This window comes from Poeciliopsis prolifica, unplaced genomic scaffold, assembly GCF_027474105.1.
Source record: "Poeciliopsis prolifica strain line A6 unplaced genomic scaffold, Auburn_PproV2 SCAFFOLD155, whole genome shotgun sequence".
Taxonomy (NCBI): domain Eukaryota; kingdom Metazoa; phylum Chordata; class Actinopteri; order Cyprinodontiformes; family Poeciliidae; genus Poeciliopsis; species Poeciliopsis prolifica.
Window position 1 is genome coordinate 313680 of NW_026562530.1, and position 18821 is coordinate 332500.

At 41.0% G+C, this 18821-nt stretch overlaps 1 protein-coding gene and 1 pseudogene across 1 annotated transcript; one reads left to right on the top strand and one right to left on the bottom strand.

Annotated features, from left to right (window-relative positions):
- Window positions 1-381: 381 nt before the first annotated feature.
- LOC129356076 (para-nitrobenzyl esterase-like) lies at window positions 382-17124 on the bottom strand. Its single transcript, XM_055025690.1, is given in 11 exon segments — window positions 382-1336; window positions 2001-2192; window positions 2195-2227; window positions 2891-3058; window positions 3605-3663; window positions 4138-4334; window positions 10952-11148; window positions 12542-12649; window positions 13937-14357; window positions 15538-15811; window positions 17056-17124. Coding segments are annotated over 10 exon segments (1785 nt in total). The 5' UTR covers window positions 15805-15811; window positions 17056-17124; the 3' UTR covers window positions 382-1193.
- LOC129356077 (nuclear factor 7, brain-like) lies at window positions 6106-9968 on the top strand (annotated as a pseudogene).
- Window positions 17125-18821: the final 1697 nt, after the last annotated feature.

Genomic DNA, 18821 nt, shown 5'->3' on the forward strand with positions numbered 1-18821 from the left:
TGGCCAGTTACTAAAAATGGTTCAATATGTTAAAAATCTTTCTGTTGCTTCTGCCTTCATCACTTGGCGGCAGACAAAGATGTACAGAGAGAAGATGTTCAACTCTGAGGGAAAAATGGAAAATTCCAATTAAAGGAATAATTTCAAAACTTATAGGAAGAAAATATAAAAAATAATAGAGATGCAGATTTTCAGACATCAACTCTAAAAATCTTTATGCCTGAAGTTTTTAATATTTTTTACATTTTGACCTGTTTTTATTTCTGTTTGAATGATTTGTTTGCTTGTTTCTGCCGTCTGTCCACTGTGATCAGGGGACGAGACGGGGAGCAGGTGTGAAGCATCAACCTCTCTGCAGAATTTAACCACTTCATCCCTGGAGTGGTTAAATTATCTTTAATTAGAAGAGATATTCTTATGACTTTGTAACAGGAAGTTACAAAGTCATAAGACTTTGATAAAAAAGGTGATTGTTATGTTTTTTTTTTTTTTTTTGTTGTGTTTTAAATCCTCTTTGAGCTTCTTGTGTCCAGCTTAGCAGGGCTCAGCGCTACCTGGAACATTTCAACTTTCACCAAAGGTGAAACTGTGTCAAGAGTTCACATATTTTTAAGTCTTTTGGGTATTATTTCATTTCTATTTTACTTCTGAAAGCACTTTTACAGAGGCTTCTTCAGCGCCCCTGTAACACAGACTGCTACAAAAGATCCGTCCAGCTTACAGCCATCAGCATCAACAGCCTTAAATAAAGTATTTTTTTACATTAAATGTACTTTCCGTTTCTTTTGAAAACAGTTAATTCAGTAATTTATGAACTTACTTATTTAGAGATTTGTTTCTGGGGAGTTTTATGAGCGAATGTGAAGATTAATAAAACATCAGCTGCAGCTGAACTGGTCTGTCGCCACCTACAGTTCTGGTTGTTTTTTCCTTTATGGATCTGGAAAGTATTATTTCTGTCACCATCTTAAACATCTGAATTCTCTCATTTCCTACTTTTCTTTGGTCTTCAGCTCCGTCAGGCAGACTGAAGCGTGAATCCACCCAGAAACATCTGTCATGTTTCTGAACCGATCCGGTTGGACTGTTAATCTACCATCAGCCGAAGTGGTTCATAGACGTCAAAAGTCACAACAAATGAGCGATTTAATCTGAAGAACGTCAGTCAGGGTGGAGACCTGTACAGCAGCAGCTCAGTTCATCCAGGCGTAGGCGAACAGACCGTTCTTCTCCCACAGCTCACAGCGAGAGGACGAGTTGTTCTTCTTCACCTCCAGCTTCTCCGACAGCAGAGCAATGGCTGATGGGTACTCCGGCCACGCCGCCTCCATCCTCCCTGCAGGAGACGCAGAAACAGATGAAAAACGGCTTACATCTGGAAACAGCGCCATCTGGTGGCACAAACTGAGATCTGCAGATCAGAATGTTTTATATTTGCTGGTGTGAGACCAGCATGTGGGTTTCCAGCTCCAGTTCTCCCAGTTCAGCTCAGCAACTGGATCAGGGATTCAGTCCTGCTGTGATTGGTTCCACTTCATATTTAATCTGTTCTTAATTCAACAATAAAACCCAAAGACAGAAATAAAACAATGAATCCAGAAGGAGACAAATGAAATATTTGATAATAAAATGTTTAAAATGTTCTTTCATCATTATTATGGATCAAATCAGCAAAACAGACGGATGAATGGAAACATCAATGTTTTTCTTTCTCCTCCAGATCCCAGGATGAAACCCAGTCAGACCCAGTAAGGCTGGAACCAACCAGTGCGATGTATTTCAACCAGACTAAACCAGTTTTCTCTGACCTGCAGGTCATTTCAGATCAACAGTTTGAGTCAATAGATAAAATCCAATATTATGTAAATAAACAAGATGCATAAAGAAACTGCAGCACATTGAAAATGATGTTTAGCATTCTGGGTAATGGTTCCAGTAGAAGATGATCTTCTTGGTAAAACGGAACCGGTTCCCAGACAGAAACCCAGCAGAACCTGTACCTGTTTTGGCGAAGTTCACCAGGTGGTGAGTGAAGAGCTGCTGGAAGCTGCGGTCCTGAGGAGACAGCGGTTTGGCCAGGAAGCGGTCCAGTCCTCCAAAGAAAGCCAGAACATCCAGGCAGTGGAAGGAGAAGCGGCTGGGAAACGGCAGCAGCCGGCTGGACGTGTTGACGGGTCCGGAGGGTGTGTGGTCACAACGTATCGATACACCGGACTCCTGAGAGCCTCTGGCAGGACGGAGGACAAAGACAATATTTACACAACGTCACAGAACACGTAAATTATCAAACTGAAGCTCCAGGATTGTTGTCTTTAAGGCGGATTTAACTGGAACTGAAGTTAGCATGTTAGCATTAGCTTCTGCTAAATACTGTGTTGGTAGAGCTTTAGCTTTAGGATCAGCATGAGTAACTCTTTAGTTAGCGTTGCTCACCACTGTAACACAAGATGCTTAATTTCAAATGTTAATATTTGGGCTAAAAAGGTTCATTTGCTCCCACTTTGTGTCAAAATGTAACCTAGCATTAGCATTAAAATGCCTGATTTAGAAATTATTCTCCAAACTCATTTGTGGGGATAACAAAGGTGATTTTTGTTTTTGTTTTTTTTAAAGCATGATGCAAGTTTAAAATGCAGAAAAATAAAATGCCCTTCAGTCACGTCTCTCAACATGTCAGGTTTATTCAGAGCGATGTTAACGAGGCCGAGCGGCTCAGAGCCTCCATGACGCACCAATCTGCAGCTCAACTCAAACCCGGAAGACGACAGACTTGTTGCATGAATTACACCTGCAGTCTGCGCCGACGCTCTGAGGGAAATGCAGCAGGGAGACAAATAAAGCCTGCCTGCCTGTACAGGCTGTAAACTGTGCAGGCTGCTGGCTCGGTTACCTGCGGCCCTCCTGGCCAGGTCGTTGTTGGGACAGGTGACCCTGATGTCAGACACCATGGTGGTGAAGGCCCTCTCCGGACAGCGGTCTCTGGTGGGACAGGGGGCCGAGGACGGGTACAGATCCAGAGCGTCTTTAGGGAGATTCGGACCGAAGGACTGGAGCTTTTCTGAGGACGGCAGAAAAAAAAAAGCAGAAGCAGAGATGAAATTCAGACCAACAAAAACACTAAAAACATTAAAAACATTAAATCTTTCTGTCTAGTTTCTGGTGCAAATATCTCAGTTCACTTGAAATAAGGAAATGATCATATAAGTGACTTTTCAGCAAGATTTCTTTTATAATAATTCCCTAATATTGATGAAATGGTACTAATTCCTCCGGCTGATTATTTCACTGATGACAAGACATTTTTCTTGTTATAAGTGAAATAATCTGCCAGATGAACTTTTTTTAAATCTATAGTTATTGACGTGAAACAAGCTAAAGAAAATCTTGCTGAAAATTTACTTCTAAGTTAATTTAGTCTTATTTCAATTGTACTGAGATATTTAAGGTTTTGTGTTTCTGTAGTGAATCTATTTGTTGCACATCTGAAGCTCCTCCTGCAGTAACTTTAGAAAATGTTTCAACCTGCGGCATCAGTTTCATGTTTAGTTACTTCCTGTACAGAAACAGGAAGTCGTCCATCAGCAGGCGGGACCTTTGACCTTACCCCTTACAAACCAGCTGTAGTCCCCCCAGGTCCACTCAGAGATGTTCAGGGCAGGAGGACTGAGGAGGAAAACACTGGAGTCAGATACCAGAACCGGATCCGGAACCAGAACCGGAAACAGAACCAGAACCGCAACCAGAACCAGAGCCAGAACCGGAACCAGAACCGGAGCCAGAATCAGAACCGGAACCAGAACTGGAAACAGAACCAGAACCAGAACCGGAAACAGAACCGGAACCAGGACCGGAACCAGTGCCGGAACCGGAACCAGGACCGGAACCGGAAACAGAACCAGAACTGCAACCAGAACCAGAGCCAGAACCAGAACCAGAACCAGAAACAGAACCAGAACCAGAACCACAACCAGAACCAGAGCCAGAACCGGAACCGGAACCGAACCGGAACCGGAACCAGAACCAGAACCGGAACCAGAACCGGAGCCGGAATCAGAACCGGAACCAGAACTGGAAACCAGAACCGGAACCAGAACCAGAACCAGAACTGAAAACAGAACCAGAACCAGGGAATCCCACCTGAAGTCTGCCTCCTGCTCCGTCGTCCCGACCACAAACGGCACGTCGCTGAAGTTTTGCTTTTTCTCCCAAACCTCGAAGGGCGGAGCTTCCAGGACGAACCCGTCCACCACTGCGACCGGCCCGACGGCCCTGAGCGCCCCTAGATCGGTTAGATCCCGTCCGGCCCAGGATGGGTACTGGTCCCATGGGACGGCCTGAGAGAAGCACAGATACCGTCTGAACCTTCAGAGGGTTGATTAAAATACTATTTTTAATTAAGAAAGTTTTTAAATGACATTTTTAATATCATTGATATTTTTAAACTTTTTCAATATTTTTTTATTAAAATTTTTTAATACGGTTTATTGCTACGTCAATACCTTTTTTAATAAAAATTTAACAATATTTTTCCAATATGTTTAATTTTATTTTTAGTGAAAAAAAAGTGCTTTAATACTATTTTGTCTTTTTATTCAATTCAATTTTGTTTTTCTTATTAGATTGTTTTAATACATTTTTTAATCCGATTTGTGGCAAATTCAATTTCTTCAATACTATTTTTAAAATACAGTTTGTTTTTTATTCATTATTTTAATAGTTTTTAGTTGGTGCTGAATAACATAATGTGCCTCATTTTAATAGTGCATATTGTAGTAAATTATTTTAAAATATGCCTGGGAGATTTGGAATGTCAATAAAAATAGTTTTGCAACAATAAATTAAATAAAAATGAAGAAACGTGCTGAAACCTGTGAGCGTTTGAGCGCCCACCATTAAACGTTCCCAGTGACATTTAAAAACCCAGTAAGAGGAAGATGCAGAAGCTCCCAGTAATGAATCAAAACGACGATGAGATGAACTCTGGATTCGTCCCGAGGTCGCAGTGAAACGCGCCGTTCAGGAAACCTTAATGGAGTTTCAGACTGAAGGAAAATGTGTGTTTAAGCGCGGCCGTAAATTTCATTTTCCATTTATGAAGCGACGCTGGGGTCCACGAGGAGCCGCATCTGACATTTATAATCCATAAAGATGAAAAAGTGCTTTTACATTTTTGCAAATGTCTTCAGTGGAGAGTAAAAAAAAAGCAGCCTGAATATTAGAAAGGAAATTAAAGAGAATTATGATTACAGTATTTTAATTACCAGCATATCTTCTCTGCTCTGACACTAAATAAATCCTTTCCTAGAGTTTTTCCCAGGGGTCACCGACCTTCAGACTGGGAGCTGCTTCAGAGGGTCACAAAGGGTTTGCTGGGTCTTTGACTTCACAACAATAATATGTTTACTTATATATGATTACATGCCGCCTGATCATATTGATGTTAAGGAATATTCACATCACTAATGATTTACCAAGGTGGATATGGTTAATCAATAAAGTGATCAGAAGTTATTAGTTCTCAGGGTTTGATGCCTTTTGGAGATTTTCTGTGATTCCAGGATTGATGCAGCAGCGACTGCAGATGTACGGCTTTAAGGAAAAAAAAAAACAATAGTTTTAGGATTTTTTATTATCTTCACTATTACTTTAATAGTGGAGAAACATTATGGAGAAAAATATATTTTGTGTCAAACATCTTATATGCAGCTCATATCTGTGTGAGTCTGGAGGCCGAAGTTTAAATATTATCACTTTAGTTTAGTTTGGCGGCTTGAAGCATTTCTGGAGATAAAAATGAACGATCAGACTTTGATCCTCCTGTAGTTCTAAAAGCCGTCGTTTGGACCAGCCTGAGTTTTTACTGTGTGAAATTTATTCACTCATATGAGACCCACCAGAACCGCAAGGTAAAAATCTCAGGCGGGTCCAAACAACCGTTCTTAGAACTACGGGAGAGCTCAAACTCCACTCAATCATTTCATCTACAGAAGAGCATCAATAAGCTCCACCTTTACAGTGACTCACATTAAGGTGGAGCAACAGAGCCATGAGATCAAAACGTCACTCTGCAGAAATGAAAGTAAAAGTTGGTCAAAGTCTGAGCTGCTGTGGACAAAAAACGTTTCTCCTCCAAACTGAGTTCAGGATTTTCTTCTCATCAACAGATTGATTCTGGTGAGTTCAGCAGGAAACTGATTTACTGGTTTTCTACCAACACAGTAAATTATTAAAGACTTTTCTTGTGATCATCAGAAGGGAAGCAGATGATGGTTCATAGTTTTTCTATCGTTTGTTCTTCCTGTCTGGTTTTCAAAATGATTCTGATGTTTTCATTCATGAACAGTTTCTGTAGTGTTCAGTTTATTCTAGTTGAGTCTTTTCATTTTCTGTCAGTTCAGTTGGATCACCAACCTGCTTCACCAGTTGTTCCAGTTCCCGGTTTTGTTTCCTGCTCTGCTAGATTCTCTGTTGTTTTGCTCAGGTCATGTTTTGTTCCCTCCTCTTGCCAACCTGTTTAAGTTTATGATTAACTGAGAAAATAAATCATCCTAATGCCAGCCTGTCTGTGATTGGCTCTCTGAGACCCACCATGACAGCAGCAGCCAATCAAAACACCTGGGTGGACCTAGCCCCGCCTCCGAGACGCAGCTCCTCCTCTTCTGAGTTTCCAAGCTCAGAGCAGCGTTAGCCCTCCCCACTCAGCTCCTTCAGACTAGCCAGCAGTAATTAGCAAACAGCTGGTGGATCTGCTGACCTCGTTATAAGTCATAATTGATAAATGTAAATTATGATTTTTTTAATGCAAAGTTACATAAAAACTTGCATTAAAGTGTCGTCTGAATAAAAGTCATTTAATGAATGACACTTCATGACAACAATCAAACCTTCATGAAAACTCCTTCCTGTTCCTGACAGCATCATGTCAGTTTTATGCACAAACCTTCAGATAAAGTTTTAATCATGATTGTGATAAAAGTCCCAACATGAATCTAAAACACTAAAATTCTGCCCCTTAATCAACTTGTTGAACTGAAGTTTCCCTGATCTGTCCTCAGAGTTCAGAAATGTCTTCTGGCAGCAACCTGCAGTCTAAAGATCAGTTTCTCTGCTCCATCTGTCTGGATGTGTTCACTGATCCAGTCAGCACACCATGTGGACACAACTTCTGCAAAACCTGCATCACTCAGCTCTGGGATACAGATGGTCCCTACAAGTGTCCTCTGTGCAACGAGTGTTTCGCCTCCAGGCCTCAGCTGAGAGTCAACACTTTATTCAAAGAGATGGTTGATCAGTTCAGAGGTGAAGCTCAGCAGGGAGCCAGCAGCAGCTCAGAGCAACAAGCTGCCAAACCAGAAGTTCCCTGTGACGTCTGCACTGGACCCAAACTGAAGGCCCTGAAGTCCTGCATGGTGTGTCTGGCCTCCTACTGCCAGACTCACCTGGAGCCTCACCTGACCGCTCCACGTCTCAAGAAACATCAGCTGATGGAGCCGGTGGAGAACCTGGAGGACAGGATGTGTCTGCAGCACGATAAACCTCTGGAGCTGTTCTGCAGGACCGACCAGACATGCGTCTGCTCACTCTGTGTTTCAGACCACAAGAACCACGAGTTTGTTCCTCTGAGAGAAGAATCTGAAGGAAAGAAGGCAGAGCTGAGGAAGACGGAGGCTGAAGTTCAGGAGATGATCCAGGAGAGACGACTGAAGATCCAGGAGATCAGAGAGTCGGTGAAGATCAGTAGAGATGCTGCAGACAGAGAGAAAGCTGGAGGTGTTCAGGTCTTCACGGCTCTGATGGAGTCTGCTGAGAGACGCCTGAAGGAGCTCCTCAAGGAGATCCAAGACAAACAGGAAGCTGCAGAGAAACAGGCTGAAGGCTTCATCACAGACCTGGAACAGGAGATCTCTGAGCTGGAGAAGAGGAGCTCTGAGGTGAAGCAGCTCTCACAGGATGAAGATCACCTCCACCTCCTGCAGAGATTCTCCTCCCTGAAAGATGCTCCACCCACCAGGACCTGGAGAGAGGTCAGAGTTCATCCACCATCATATGAGGGGACGGTGGTGAGAGCTGTGGCTCAGCTGCAGGAGGAGATGAAGATGATGATGGAGAAGTTGATGGAGGCTGAGATGAAGATGATCCAGCAGTTTGCTGTTGATGTGACTCTGGATCCTGATTCGGCTCATCGTGAACTCATCCTGTCTGATGATGGAAAACAGGTGAAACATGGAGATGAAAGGAAGAAACTTCCAGACAATCCAGAGAGATTTAATCCCTGTGTTTCTGTTTTAGGACAGCAGAGTTTCTCTTCAGGCAGATTTTACTTTGAGGTTCAGGTTAAAGGAAAGACTAACTGGGATTTAGGAGTGGCCAGAGAATCCATCAACAGGAAGGGGAAATCACACTGAGTCCTCAGAACGGTTTCTGGACTATTGTGTTGAGAAATGGAAATGAGTACAAAGCTCTTGCTGGACCTTCAGTCCGTCTCCGTCTCCATCCTGGTCCTCAGAAGGTGGGGGTGTTTGTGGATTATGAGGAGGGTCTGGTCTCCTTCTATGACGCAGATGCTGCAGCTCTGATCTACTCCTTTACTGGCTGCTGCTTCACTCAGAAACTATACCCATACTTCAGTCCCTATCTAAATGATGGAGGTAAAAACTCTGCTCCTCTGATCATTTGTCCTGTTAATCAGGTTGATCGTTGATCTGATGAAGATGATTTTAAGATATTGGAAACATCCTCAGCAGTAAATCTGATATTTTCTGCTTCTGATTGTTATAAAGTCAAATCTAATAGTTTATTTCATTGATCTACTGATTGTGTCATCTTGTTTCATTTTTCATCTTTTATTGATGATCAGTTTTAAACCTTCATTCAATGTTTCAACCTGTTCATCAAATTAAAACTGATTTCTAATAACATCTAAAGCATTTTTTCTCATTAAGTTCTGCTTTGTGGGGATTTTATGTGAACTTTTAATCAGAAGTGTAAATTTAACTTGAGATAATTGAATCACAAATTGTGGAATTTACTTTTTTCTATTAATTTTTGAAGTTATATTCGTCTTTAAACCTGAATGATTAGATCTGTATTGATGGCAACTCTTCTACTCTTCATTGTTTCTTGTTGCAGCTCCATGTTTCTGCCACCAGCAGCTTCACCACAGCATCAATTCAATCAAGTTAATCTGTGTCCCAGATTAACTGGGATGATGTGAATCGTTATGATTCACATCATAAAAATAAAAAGTAACTGCACATAGTAAATTATTGGAATATCACATTTAGCCATCGTTACCCATCAGAATGTTGATTAATGTTTAATTTTATTGTTTCTGTTGGTCTTGCTGTGATCGACTTGTCAGGTCACAAGTGGCTGATTTTATATTATTTTGTGTTTATTTGAGGTTTTTCTACATTTTGCAGTGGCAGGAGAGAAACTACACACACACTACAAACATGCCATCATCCCTCATGACATAAACCTGTGCAACTCATCTGTAATTAAAGTATCAATAATAATAAATGTATGTATATGTGAATAATTGCTGCCTACAGGGCAATTAAAAGAATGAAACAAAAAACAGGGCAATATTTCATCATTCAATATTTGATGAAATATTTCTTCTGTTTGCCTGAACCGCCTGCAGCTCTCAGGCATTTTGTTAGCATGTTTTCTGTCATCCTGATAGGAAGCCACCAAACTGCCCCCACAGTTATGAAATGCTGAAATTATATTGACCACAAAACACTGAATTTATTAAAGAACTCAATGTTTTACCTACAAAATCCCTACAAATGTTTTAATGTTGAAAAACTAAACAGTTTCTCTTCAGAATATTTATTAATCTATTTTTATGATATATTCAATAAATTGCCATTGATATTATTTTCGGTCTCAGGATGAAGAGACTGATGTCTGGATCTTTAGGTTCTTATGGATTTGATTAAGAACCAACTTTGTTCTTTGACATTTCTGTAATAAACTTATTGATCTACAAATCAATAACCAGGTTCTGTTTCCATGTTTCTGTTCCATACATGTATGACATAAAGAAGCACCATCACTTGTGTTTCTCCACTTAAAGCATTGGTTTACACAGTGAATGCCACGATGATACTCTGAAGTCCCATTCTCCTGAAGGCAGCACGGAGCTGCAGCACAAGAATGAGAGAAAAACTGATGAGAAGAAAAGTTGATATGGTTTCAGATCCACGTTTTAATGTTGCAGTTTTTCACCAGTAGTTCAAGGGTTAAATGTTGCTGTGAATCTTTTGCCAAACGTAGAAACTAAGATCAGAAAATGTGACGCCTCTCCAGGATGACAATGGTTACTGTCTCCCTCTTTTTATTTAAGGACAACATGTCCTTATATAGTTTGTTACACACCTTCGTATTCTACAATTGGCAAAACCACAAAAAAAGCTCAGAGATCCTCCAGAACCACACAGTAAAAAGCTCTGGTAAAACCCAAACGACGCCTCTTCGATCTACTGGAGGATCAAACTGATCATTCATGAGTTTACAGAAAAAGCACCAATCTCATTCTGGAGGGGGAGATTTGGCCCCCCCTCCAGACTCTCACTGATGTGCGCGACCTACAAGATGTTTGATACTAAAAATATCTTTTCTCCACAATTTTGTTAATAATGAAGATAATTAGATCATAGAAATCCAAAATATTTTCATCAGCTGCTGCACATCATTCTGAACTTTAACCCTAGAAAGTTCACTACGTTTTATACACGCAGCAAGTTATTTTAAACATTTTTATTATTTTATTTTAATTCTAGATTATAAACAAATGCTGTTACTTCAACATAAAAACATTTAATTAAACATTTTTTGGCAGTGCTCCCTGATGACGGCTGCTATTTTTAGAAGTGGCTCTGCAGGCGACCAGGTGTCACCGTGTTGGCGACTCCTGCTTCACCTGCAGATGATCGGATCTCACCTGCAGCACCTGTCTCATGGACAGACCTCGCAGGCAGGCCAGGTCTTTGCAGCCCGTCTTCTCCAGGAACACCAGGTTGTCCGATTCGGCTTTTTCCAGCGTGGCATTCAGTACGTACGAGCCGCTCATATCCACGGCGGCGTGAAACAGACCCCTGGCCAGCGGCGACGTCATCAAGGTCCACACCGACGTCCCGCCTCCATCAGTCAGAGGAAACACAAGAGGCTGCAGTTCAGCCTAATGAAATACATTTCTGCTGCGCTTACACTCGAAAAATTAGAATAGATGGTAACTCAACATCTGTCCCATTTATTACGGTAAACCAGATATTAGCCTTTATGCCTAGTTTAGTAAACTTTGCTTCTCTATTTGAGTTCATCTCCTCTCAGTCCTGAGCTGCATCAACATTACATGAAAAATACCAGGATGATGTTTTACAGACGTTTGTTTGGAAAAGGAAAGTATTTTTTCCAGCTGCTGCTTTAAGCTTTCAGTCCTGACTCCACGTCTCCGGCCATCAGAGGCCAGTTTCAAATACTTTTGTTTTCAGTTTGAAAAATACATTTTTAAACTAAACTAAAAGTTAACTAAAAAAATAAGAAAACTGAAATTGGCAAATAATTTTTAGTTGCAAAAAGCTGTTTTGAATAGACTTTATGGCCCTAATTTAGCCCCATATTTGTATTTTTTTTGCAAACCTAATGATGAAGATTCAACTTTATATATTTTTAACTTTACGTCCCTTAAATCTGTAATTTTTCTAAGCAAACTTTATGGCCCCAATTTAGCTCCATATTGTTTTAGATAAAACTGTATGGCTGCAATATAACTCCAATTATTTTAAACAAGTTTAATTGGTCCAATGCTGATCCATGTTCTTAAAATAATTATAATTATAATTTTATGGGCCAACTGAACTCCATAATGTTTTTTGAACAAACTTAATGGTTCCAATTTAGCTCCATATAATTTTTATTAAAAACTTTATGGATGCAGTTTAGCACTCTAATTAAAAAATAGGCCCCAATTTAGCTTTGAATTTTTTTTTAAAACAAACTTTATGGCTCAAACTCACCTCAATTATTTGTCTTTAAGTTTTTGGCCCCATTTTAGCTCCATAAAACACACAACATCATGACGGGGCTGAAAGGTTCATGATAGAAAATAAACTGTGTTTTTGTGACAGGCTGCAATAAAAAGTAATTTTTTTTCTTTATGTTTGTTCTGCTTCATCTCCAGAGTTTAGGGGCCTTTGACGGAATAAAGGGGTCATAGGTCATGATTTAGGAGATGTGCTGTACACATGGTCAGGTATTGGGCAGAAACTGTAAAAAACCTTGTAGCAGCTTCAGAACCTCAGCAGAACTACAGATCCAACCCATTTTAACCCTTTCATCCTGAAGCCAAGTCAAATTATTGATGCGACCCGCTGCCTCTAATCTTCTCCCAAATCTCTAAATTCTCCATTTTTATTTAGCAGTCGCACTTCCTCTGAATTCACCACCAACATGTTTTCCTTCCACCTCATGATGGAGCTGGTGCCGATCTCAGCGTGACCCGGTGACCCGGTGACCCGTCCTGCTTCCATACCTGAGCTCTGTCCAAATATCGTGACCCTTCCAGGGTCACCTCCGAACCTGCGGATGTTCCTCTGGACCCAGTTCAGCGCCGCGATCTGGTCCAGGAAACCGTAGTTCCCTGTGGAGGATCGAAAGGCATCGATTACTTTGAGGGACCCGATTTCTTTCCACTGGCCCATTTTCACCGTCGGAAACGAAACCAGATCAGCGGATGAGCTAAATTCACCGGCCTGCAGCTGAGGGACGGCAGAACTGGGCCGGGGAATCAGGAGGAACCAGAATTAGAAATGAGCTGATGGAGGAGGAAAGCGACTCAAGTGGTTCACCTCCGCCTCCTCCTCCTCATCATCATCATTACAGCGTCATTTACCGGGTCGCTTCACATCAAGGTCAGCGCTGTTCTGAGTTATGTAACCGAAGTTTCCCGGCCGAACTCGCCAACATGAACCCGGAAATGAGCCCCATTTATCCACATCGCATTAACCTTCATTAGGTATTCAGATGTTAATGGAGGCGTGTTTTTCAGGCTGCAGCAGCAGCAGCACAATGTAAACAACATAAATATTAAAAGGAGAGGAAGGAGCTGGTGATAAAAAGGCCATTAGAAGTTTCTTAATACAGCAGAGTTCAGTGGGAACCAGGCAGTGAATCGTTACTTCCTCCACTTCACCGAGCTTCTAAAGAAAAACATTCATTTTTATTCTGGTGCCTTTATTTGCCCAGAAATGATGCTGGGATTCAAGCTCTGCCTGCACAGTGAACCAGAAAACATGATTTAGTTACGCTGAGCATCCCGTTGTTACTCCTTCCCAATGATGCACCAGAACCAAAACACGATACAAGACGTCAGATTCAACTCCAGGTGACAGGATTCAGTTGCTGCCAGTGGCAGATTCACTATCGCTAATTATTTATCACTTAAAATGAAATGTTTGGAGCAACAGACCTTTAGAAAGTTATCAGGATGACAAAGGAACAGAGAATAAAGTCTGGAAATAGAAACAATTCGTTACACATTTCAATCTGAGCATTAAATCTAGTTTCACATACATTTCAAGACGTAAATGAAACTTAATAGAAATACAGCAGTAGAGGTACCAGGATTAGCTCCAGCTACATTTTTATGTTAATAATAGTAGAAGAAACGTTTATGTTTAGTAAAGTTAACTTTTCATGTAGCGGTGCCCATCGCCGGCTGCTGGTTCAGATTTGTACCGATCTCTCATTACGGTTTCTTCTGGGTCAAACTGCAGGAATTTTAACAGCTTAATATTTAGGAAGAAAAATAAAAACTATTTTTTCTTCCCTTTACTGTAAACACTTACAATACTAATTTATTTTAGGAGCACAGAGGTGAGAGAGTTGGGCATCAGCAGGTTTTACTGGACTTTACTGGCTGACTGACCTGAGGTGTTTCTTGGAGAACCTTCTCTCAACACCTCCAGCGCCAGGAAGCCGAAGGCGTTGAGTCTGTAGTTGAAGCTGACGTAAACCAGCTGAGTGTCGGCGGCCAGCTTCTCCGTGGGCGAGTATCCGGGCTCGCCGCCGCTGAGCGTCTGCAGGGATCCTCCGTGGATCCAGACCATGACGGGCAGCGCGGCGCCGGGCCGCAGCGTGGGCGTCCACACGTTGACGAACAGGCAGTCCTCCTGGCCGATCACCTTCCCCGCGCTCGACATCGGCTGCACCTGAGCGCAAACGCTGCGGAAGCGCGTGGCGTCCGTCACGCCCTGCTTGCACGCCGGGTCGGATGGAGGAGCCCAGCGCCGCTCCCCGACCGGCGGAGCGGCGAAGGGAATGCCCTTAAAGGAGTAGGCCCCATTTTCCTGCAAATGCAAATATCTAGAAATGTATCTAGAAATGTACCGCCGCTTTAACACTGCACTGATGTAAACTTTATTAATGCAGATTTTAATAACCCAGCAGACAGGAGAAGGTTCTGATTCTTCATTTTCATTTCCTGATTTCAGGTCTTTGCTCGTCTGATCTGAGCCAACACCGGGGCAAAGGTCGACCTTGTGTTGATCTCTCATGCTGCCAATAAATACAGTTTTTTTACTTTTCTGGCAAAGAGATGAAAATATAGAAAAATGAGGGGAAAAATTTATTTAATTAAAAAAAAAAAAATTATATTTAGTCCTGAAAATTCTGAATTGTTTTAACAGTTTGAAAACTCAAAATTAGTCTGCGAATATTTCGTAAAATTATACTTTGAATAATTTTTTTTTCTTTTGGAAGAAAAAGCCATTCAGCTCAGCTGATCTGTGACGGAGCATTTCTATTTATTGCACACAGAAAAGAAAGGAGTAAATTTAAACCAAAGATTTCAGAAATTTTAAGATTAATTTAATAAATTTTCTAGAACAAAAGCTTGGATATTTCTGAGTTGTCGACCTGCATGAGAAAAAAGCAGAGGCGGTGAATCTGGATCCAAGTTTCCTTCATTTCTGAACAGACCTGGTTAATGGTTGCCATCGCGACACACATTGACCAATGTTTAGATGTTTGTAACGACGAGTTGAGACCAGGAGCTGCGTTTCACACGTCTATCTAACCCAAATGGTGTTTTGTTGTCTTTCCCATTTTGAACAGCCACATGGAAACAGGAAGTCACTAACAGGTTTATTTTGGTCACAGCTGGTATTTCCTGTCGGTACATTCACTGCAGATTTAACAAATTTCATTTATAAAATTAGAACAGAAATAAAATATAACTTGATTATTTTGCTGTGTATTCAGAAGTAAATACTATCAGTATCACCGTTAGCATTTTCTGCTAAGGAGTCTAAATTTCAGCTCTAAAGTCTGAAAAAAGGAAATGAAACTGAGACTGGAGATAAAAATAGGAAATTTGGATATTTGTGCCGACATCAGCAGGAAACGTTTCCTGTTTTTATTCATTTGGATCAGATTTTCATTATTTCATTATAAATACATTTGACTTTATCTTGGAGTTTCTCACATGAAATATTTCTTGACCTTCCAGCCTGTTGAGTCTCAACTCACATGTTTTCCTCTGAACTCGCCGCAGTCCGTCGACACCTGGGCGCGTCCCGGCGGCAGCGTCTGCGCCACGTAGCCCAGGTAGGCGGCGAGCGCCAGCAGGGCGACCACGCCGAGGCAGATCAGGAGGATGCAGCGTTTGGACAGAACCAGGAAGGGGCTGATGTAGTGCCGGTGCCGGACGTACTGCACCTCCTCCTCCTCGTCCTCCTGCACCAGGTAGCGATACTCGTTCCTCTGCGGGACCTCGAATCCATCGTCCTCATCCATCTTCGCTCTGGAGGACAAAAGAGAAGACAGTCTGACTGAGATTTCCATCAGAAGAACCGGAACATCAGGGGTTAAATCTGGAACAGAATCAGGATTTATCAAGAGAATTAGTTTTCAAATTAAGACAATGACCAGAAAATTGAACATAAAATAAGAAAGAATTTTAAAAAAGAGCACAATAAAACACCAAAAATAAAATTGCAATATGTAAGACATTCATAAGTAAATTATTTTATTTGCAGAGTTTCCTGTTGAGTTTTGGATCCTTTTTCTGGGTGAATGTTGAGTTTCAACCTGCTCAGGGTGCAGCCCAGTGAGCCGGTGCACAATAGATGGACGGATGAGTCATGGAGCAGAACCAAAGTCCAGTTCAGGTTGGACCAGTGCTGAGAGGAAAAGCAGCCACGGTCCACAGAAACCTGAGAAACCTGCTGATCCACGTCACTCTGAACGGTTAAAATGAAGCTCAGAATGAAATAAAACCCAGAATGAATAAAACCCAGAATCAAATAAAACCCAGAATACGCAGACATGAGGGCTGGTTTGAAACTTTTGCACAATACTGTCCTCTTACCCTTCAATGTTTAGTAAGAATCTGACTTTACCACATATTCAAACTTTAACCAAAAAACTGCAGCCTGCCACAACAAATACTTTGTTTTATACAGATATAATTTTAAAAATAGATATTTTTTGTTTTTTATTGAATTTCCACTAAAGAAAGAAACCAGAAATGCTTTTACATTTTTCTCATTGCAGAAGAAAAATTGTTGCGTGAAGCATAAAAGTTTCACTTTGTGTGAACATTTTATTTTTATACGTTTCAAAACCTAAAAGTGTAAATAAAATGACAGATGGAAACACATTTCCAGCTGTTAGTGACATTAAAATGCAACATGTTTCATGTTTCTGCAGACAAACATGTTTTTATCCTCAGAGCTGCAGGAAAACGACATGCGAGGAAACCAGCAGCGGACATGGCGACACAATGCGGCCAGTTAAACCAGTAAAGCGCCCAGAAACTCCCAGTTTACAGCAAACCTGCATTTGTTCTCATCCCCACATGAATTCATAAATAAAGGATTAAACTCAGGGGCGAAAAGTGGCAGGAAAAGCAAAGGTCCTGAAACGTGTAGAAATAAACTCATTTTTGGTTTAAACTGGTTTCCTGCCGCCCAGAAACTGCAGAAATAAACTTCAACATTCTGGACGGAACAAACAAAACACCGAAAGAAAAGTTTAATGACTCACCATGTCCGAAAACTTCACAAATCTTCACAAACTTTAGCTGTCAAAACATGAAGTTGACGCAGTTTCAACAGTCCCAGTGCGCATGCGCAGTGGATTTCCCTAAGGACATTTAAAGGGACAGTACACCCAAAGAGCTCAGAATGGGGAACAGCGATGCGTAAAGAAAACCCTTTAAAACAAAATCTGATTGGAAAGCAGGGGCGATTCTAGGATCTGACCTTTAGGGCCTCAGGCCCCAGCAGGGCTCAGGCCCAAGAGAAGTTATTTGTTGGTGTATTTTTCTAAACGTCACTGCTTATTTACATACATTCACATAAGAAATTAAATAGTTTTGTCCAACTAAAACTGTTAATAACTACATACAGAAGAGACGCCTGCACTGACCCCATTGAAAACCTGCTGGTTATTCCACCAAATATTGATTTCTGAACTTGTCCTGAGTTAAAACAATAGTTTTGTTGTTTCTAAATGTATCTAAACTTGTTTTCTTTGCATTATTCGAGGTCTGAAAGCTCTGCATCTTTTATTATTATGACATTTTCTCATTTTCCAAAAATAAATACAAAGTTTTGCCTGGAACTTCAGAGATATGTTGTCAGTAGTTTTGCTTCATTTTACTTAAACATTTACCTATAAAGAGTAAAATCAGATCATTTTTTCCAGAGCTGTATATGTATGACACAGAATCACACCTGCCAACATCTGCTAACATGAATGAGTCACATGCAGCTGTGGAGTGACACACAGTAGTGGGGTGCTGCCCCAGAAATTAGAAACTAGAAACCATAGAAATAAAGTATAGAATGGTCAAGTTTGCATTGAATCACCATTTAGATATTACAGATTCCCCCTGAAATGGTGTTGATTTGCAAAACCTTTCGATTCATTTGAGAAAAATCAAAAAAGCTGCTTCCACCTGCAGAAGGAGCTGCTTTGAGAGAAATCTTCATCACATCATCAGTTTGTGATGCTGCTCTGTCAGGTCGCAGCATCTGAGCCAGTGGACAGCATGTAACCGCAGCACTAACACAAACCACATCACAGTAAAATCCATCAGATCGTGAGCGGCAGGAACTGAAGCTGCTTTTTGCCTCCTGAGCTGCGCCGATGCCCAGCGAACCAAACACACCTTCATCCTGGGGGTGGAAGGAGGTTGTTGTTAAAAACCGGGGGGTTGATAAAACTGAAAAATAAATAAGGCAACATTTCCCAGCATCTTGGTACGATGGACCACTGTGATAGGAGGAGAGTGGACAAAAGAGGAGCAAATTTCTGCCGTAAAAATCTGAAATTTTTATAACATTTCTGAGCTCCAAAAGTTGAGATTTTGCTGGGAAAAATTTTGAAACTTTTAGATTATTGTCAGAAATTTTCTAAGAAAAATGCAGAAATTTTTCCACTTTTAGAAACAAGAAATTGTTTTATATCTAATTTTTGAGATTGATCTAAAAATTTAGGAGTTTTTCTAGCAAAGTTTTGTCATTTAAACATCATAGATACATTTTTGTTTTGTTTTATTCTTCAGAAAATTTCTGTGATCAATGTCAAAATTTCAGATTTTTTTTTATTTTTTATTAACTTTCTGGAACATAGTTTGTGTGAATTTGCCCGTCCTGGCCTTCCTGCCTCCAGCGGCCGGCAGGGCAACCGCAGGCCACAGCTGCAACTCGGTGGTTTCTTTCTGCTTCGTGCTCAGCTGGAGCCGCTGGGGAGGAAATGAAGCTCTAATCAAGCAGATTGATCTCTTCTTTGTTAACAGAAATAAA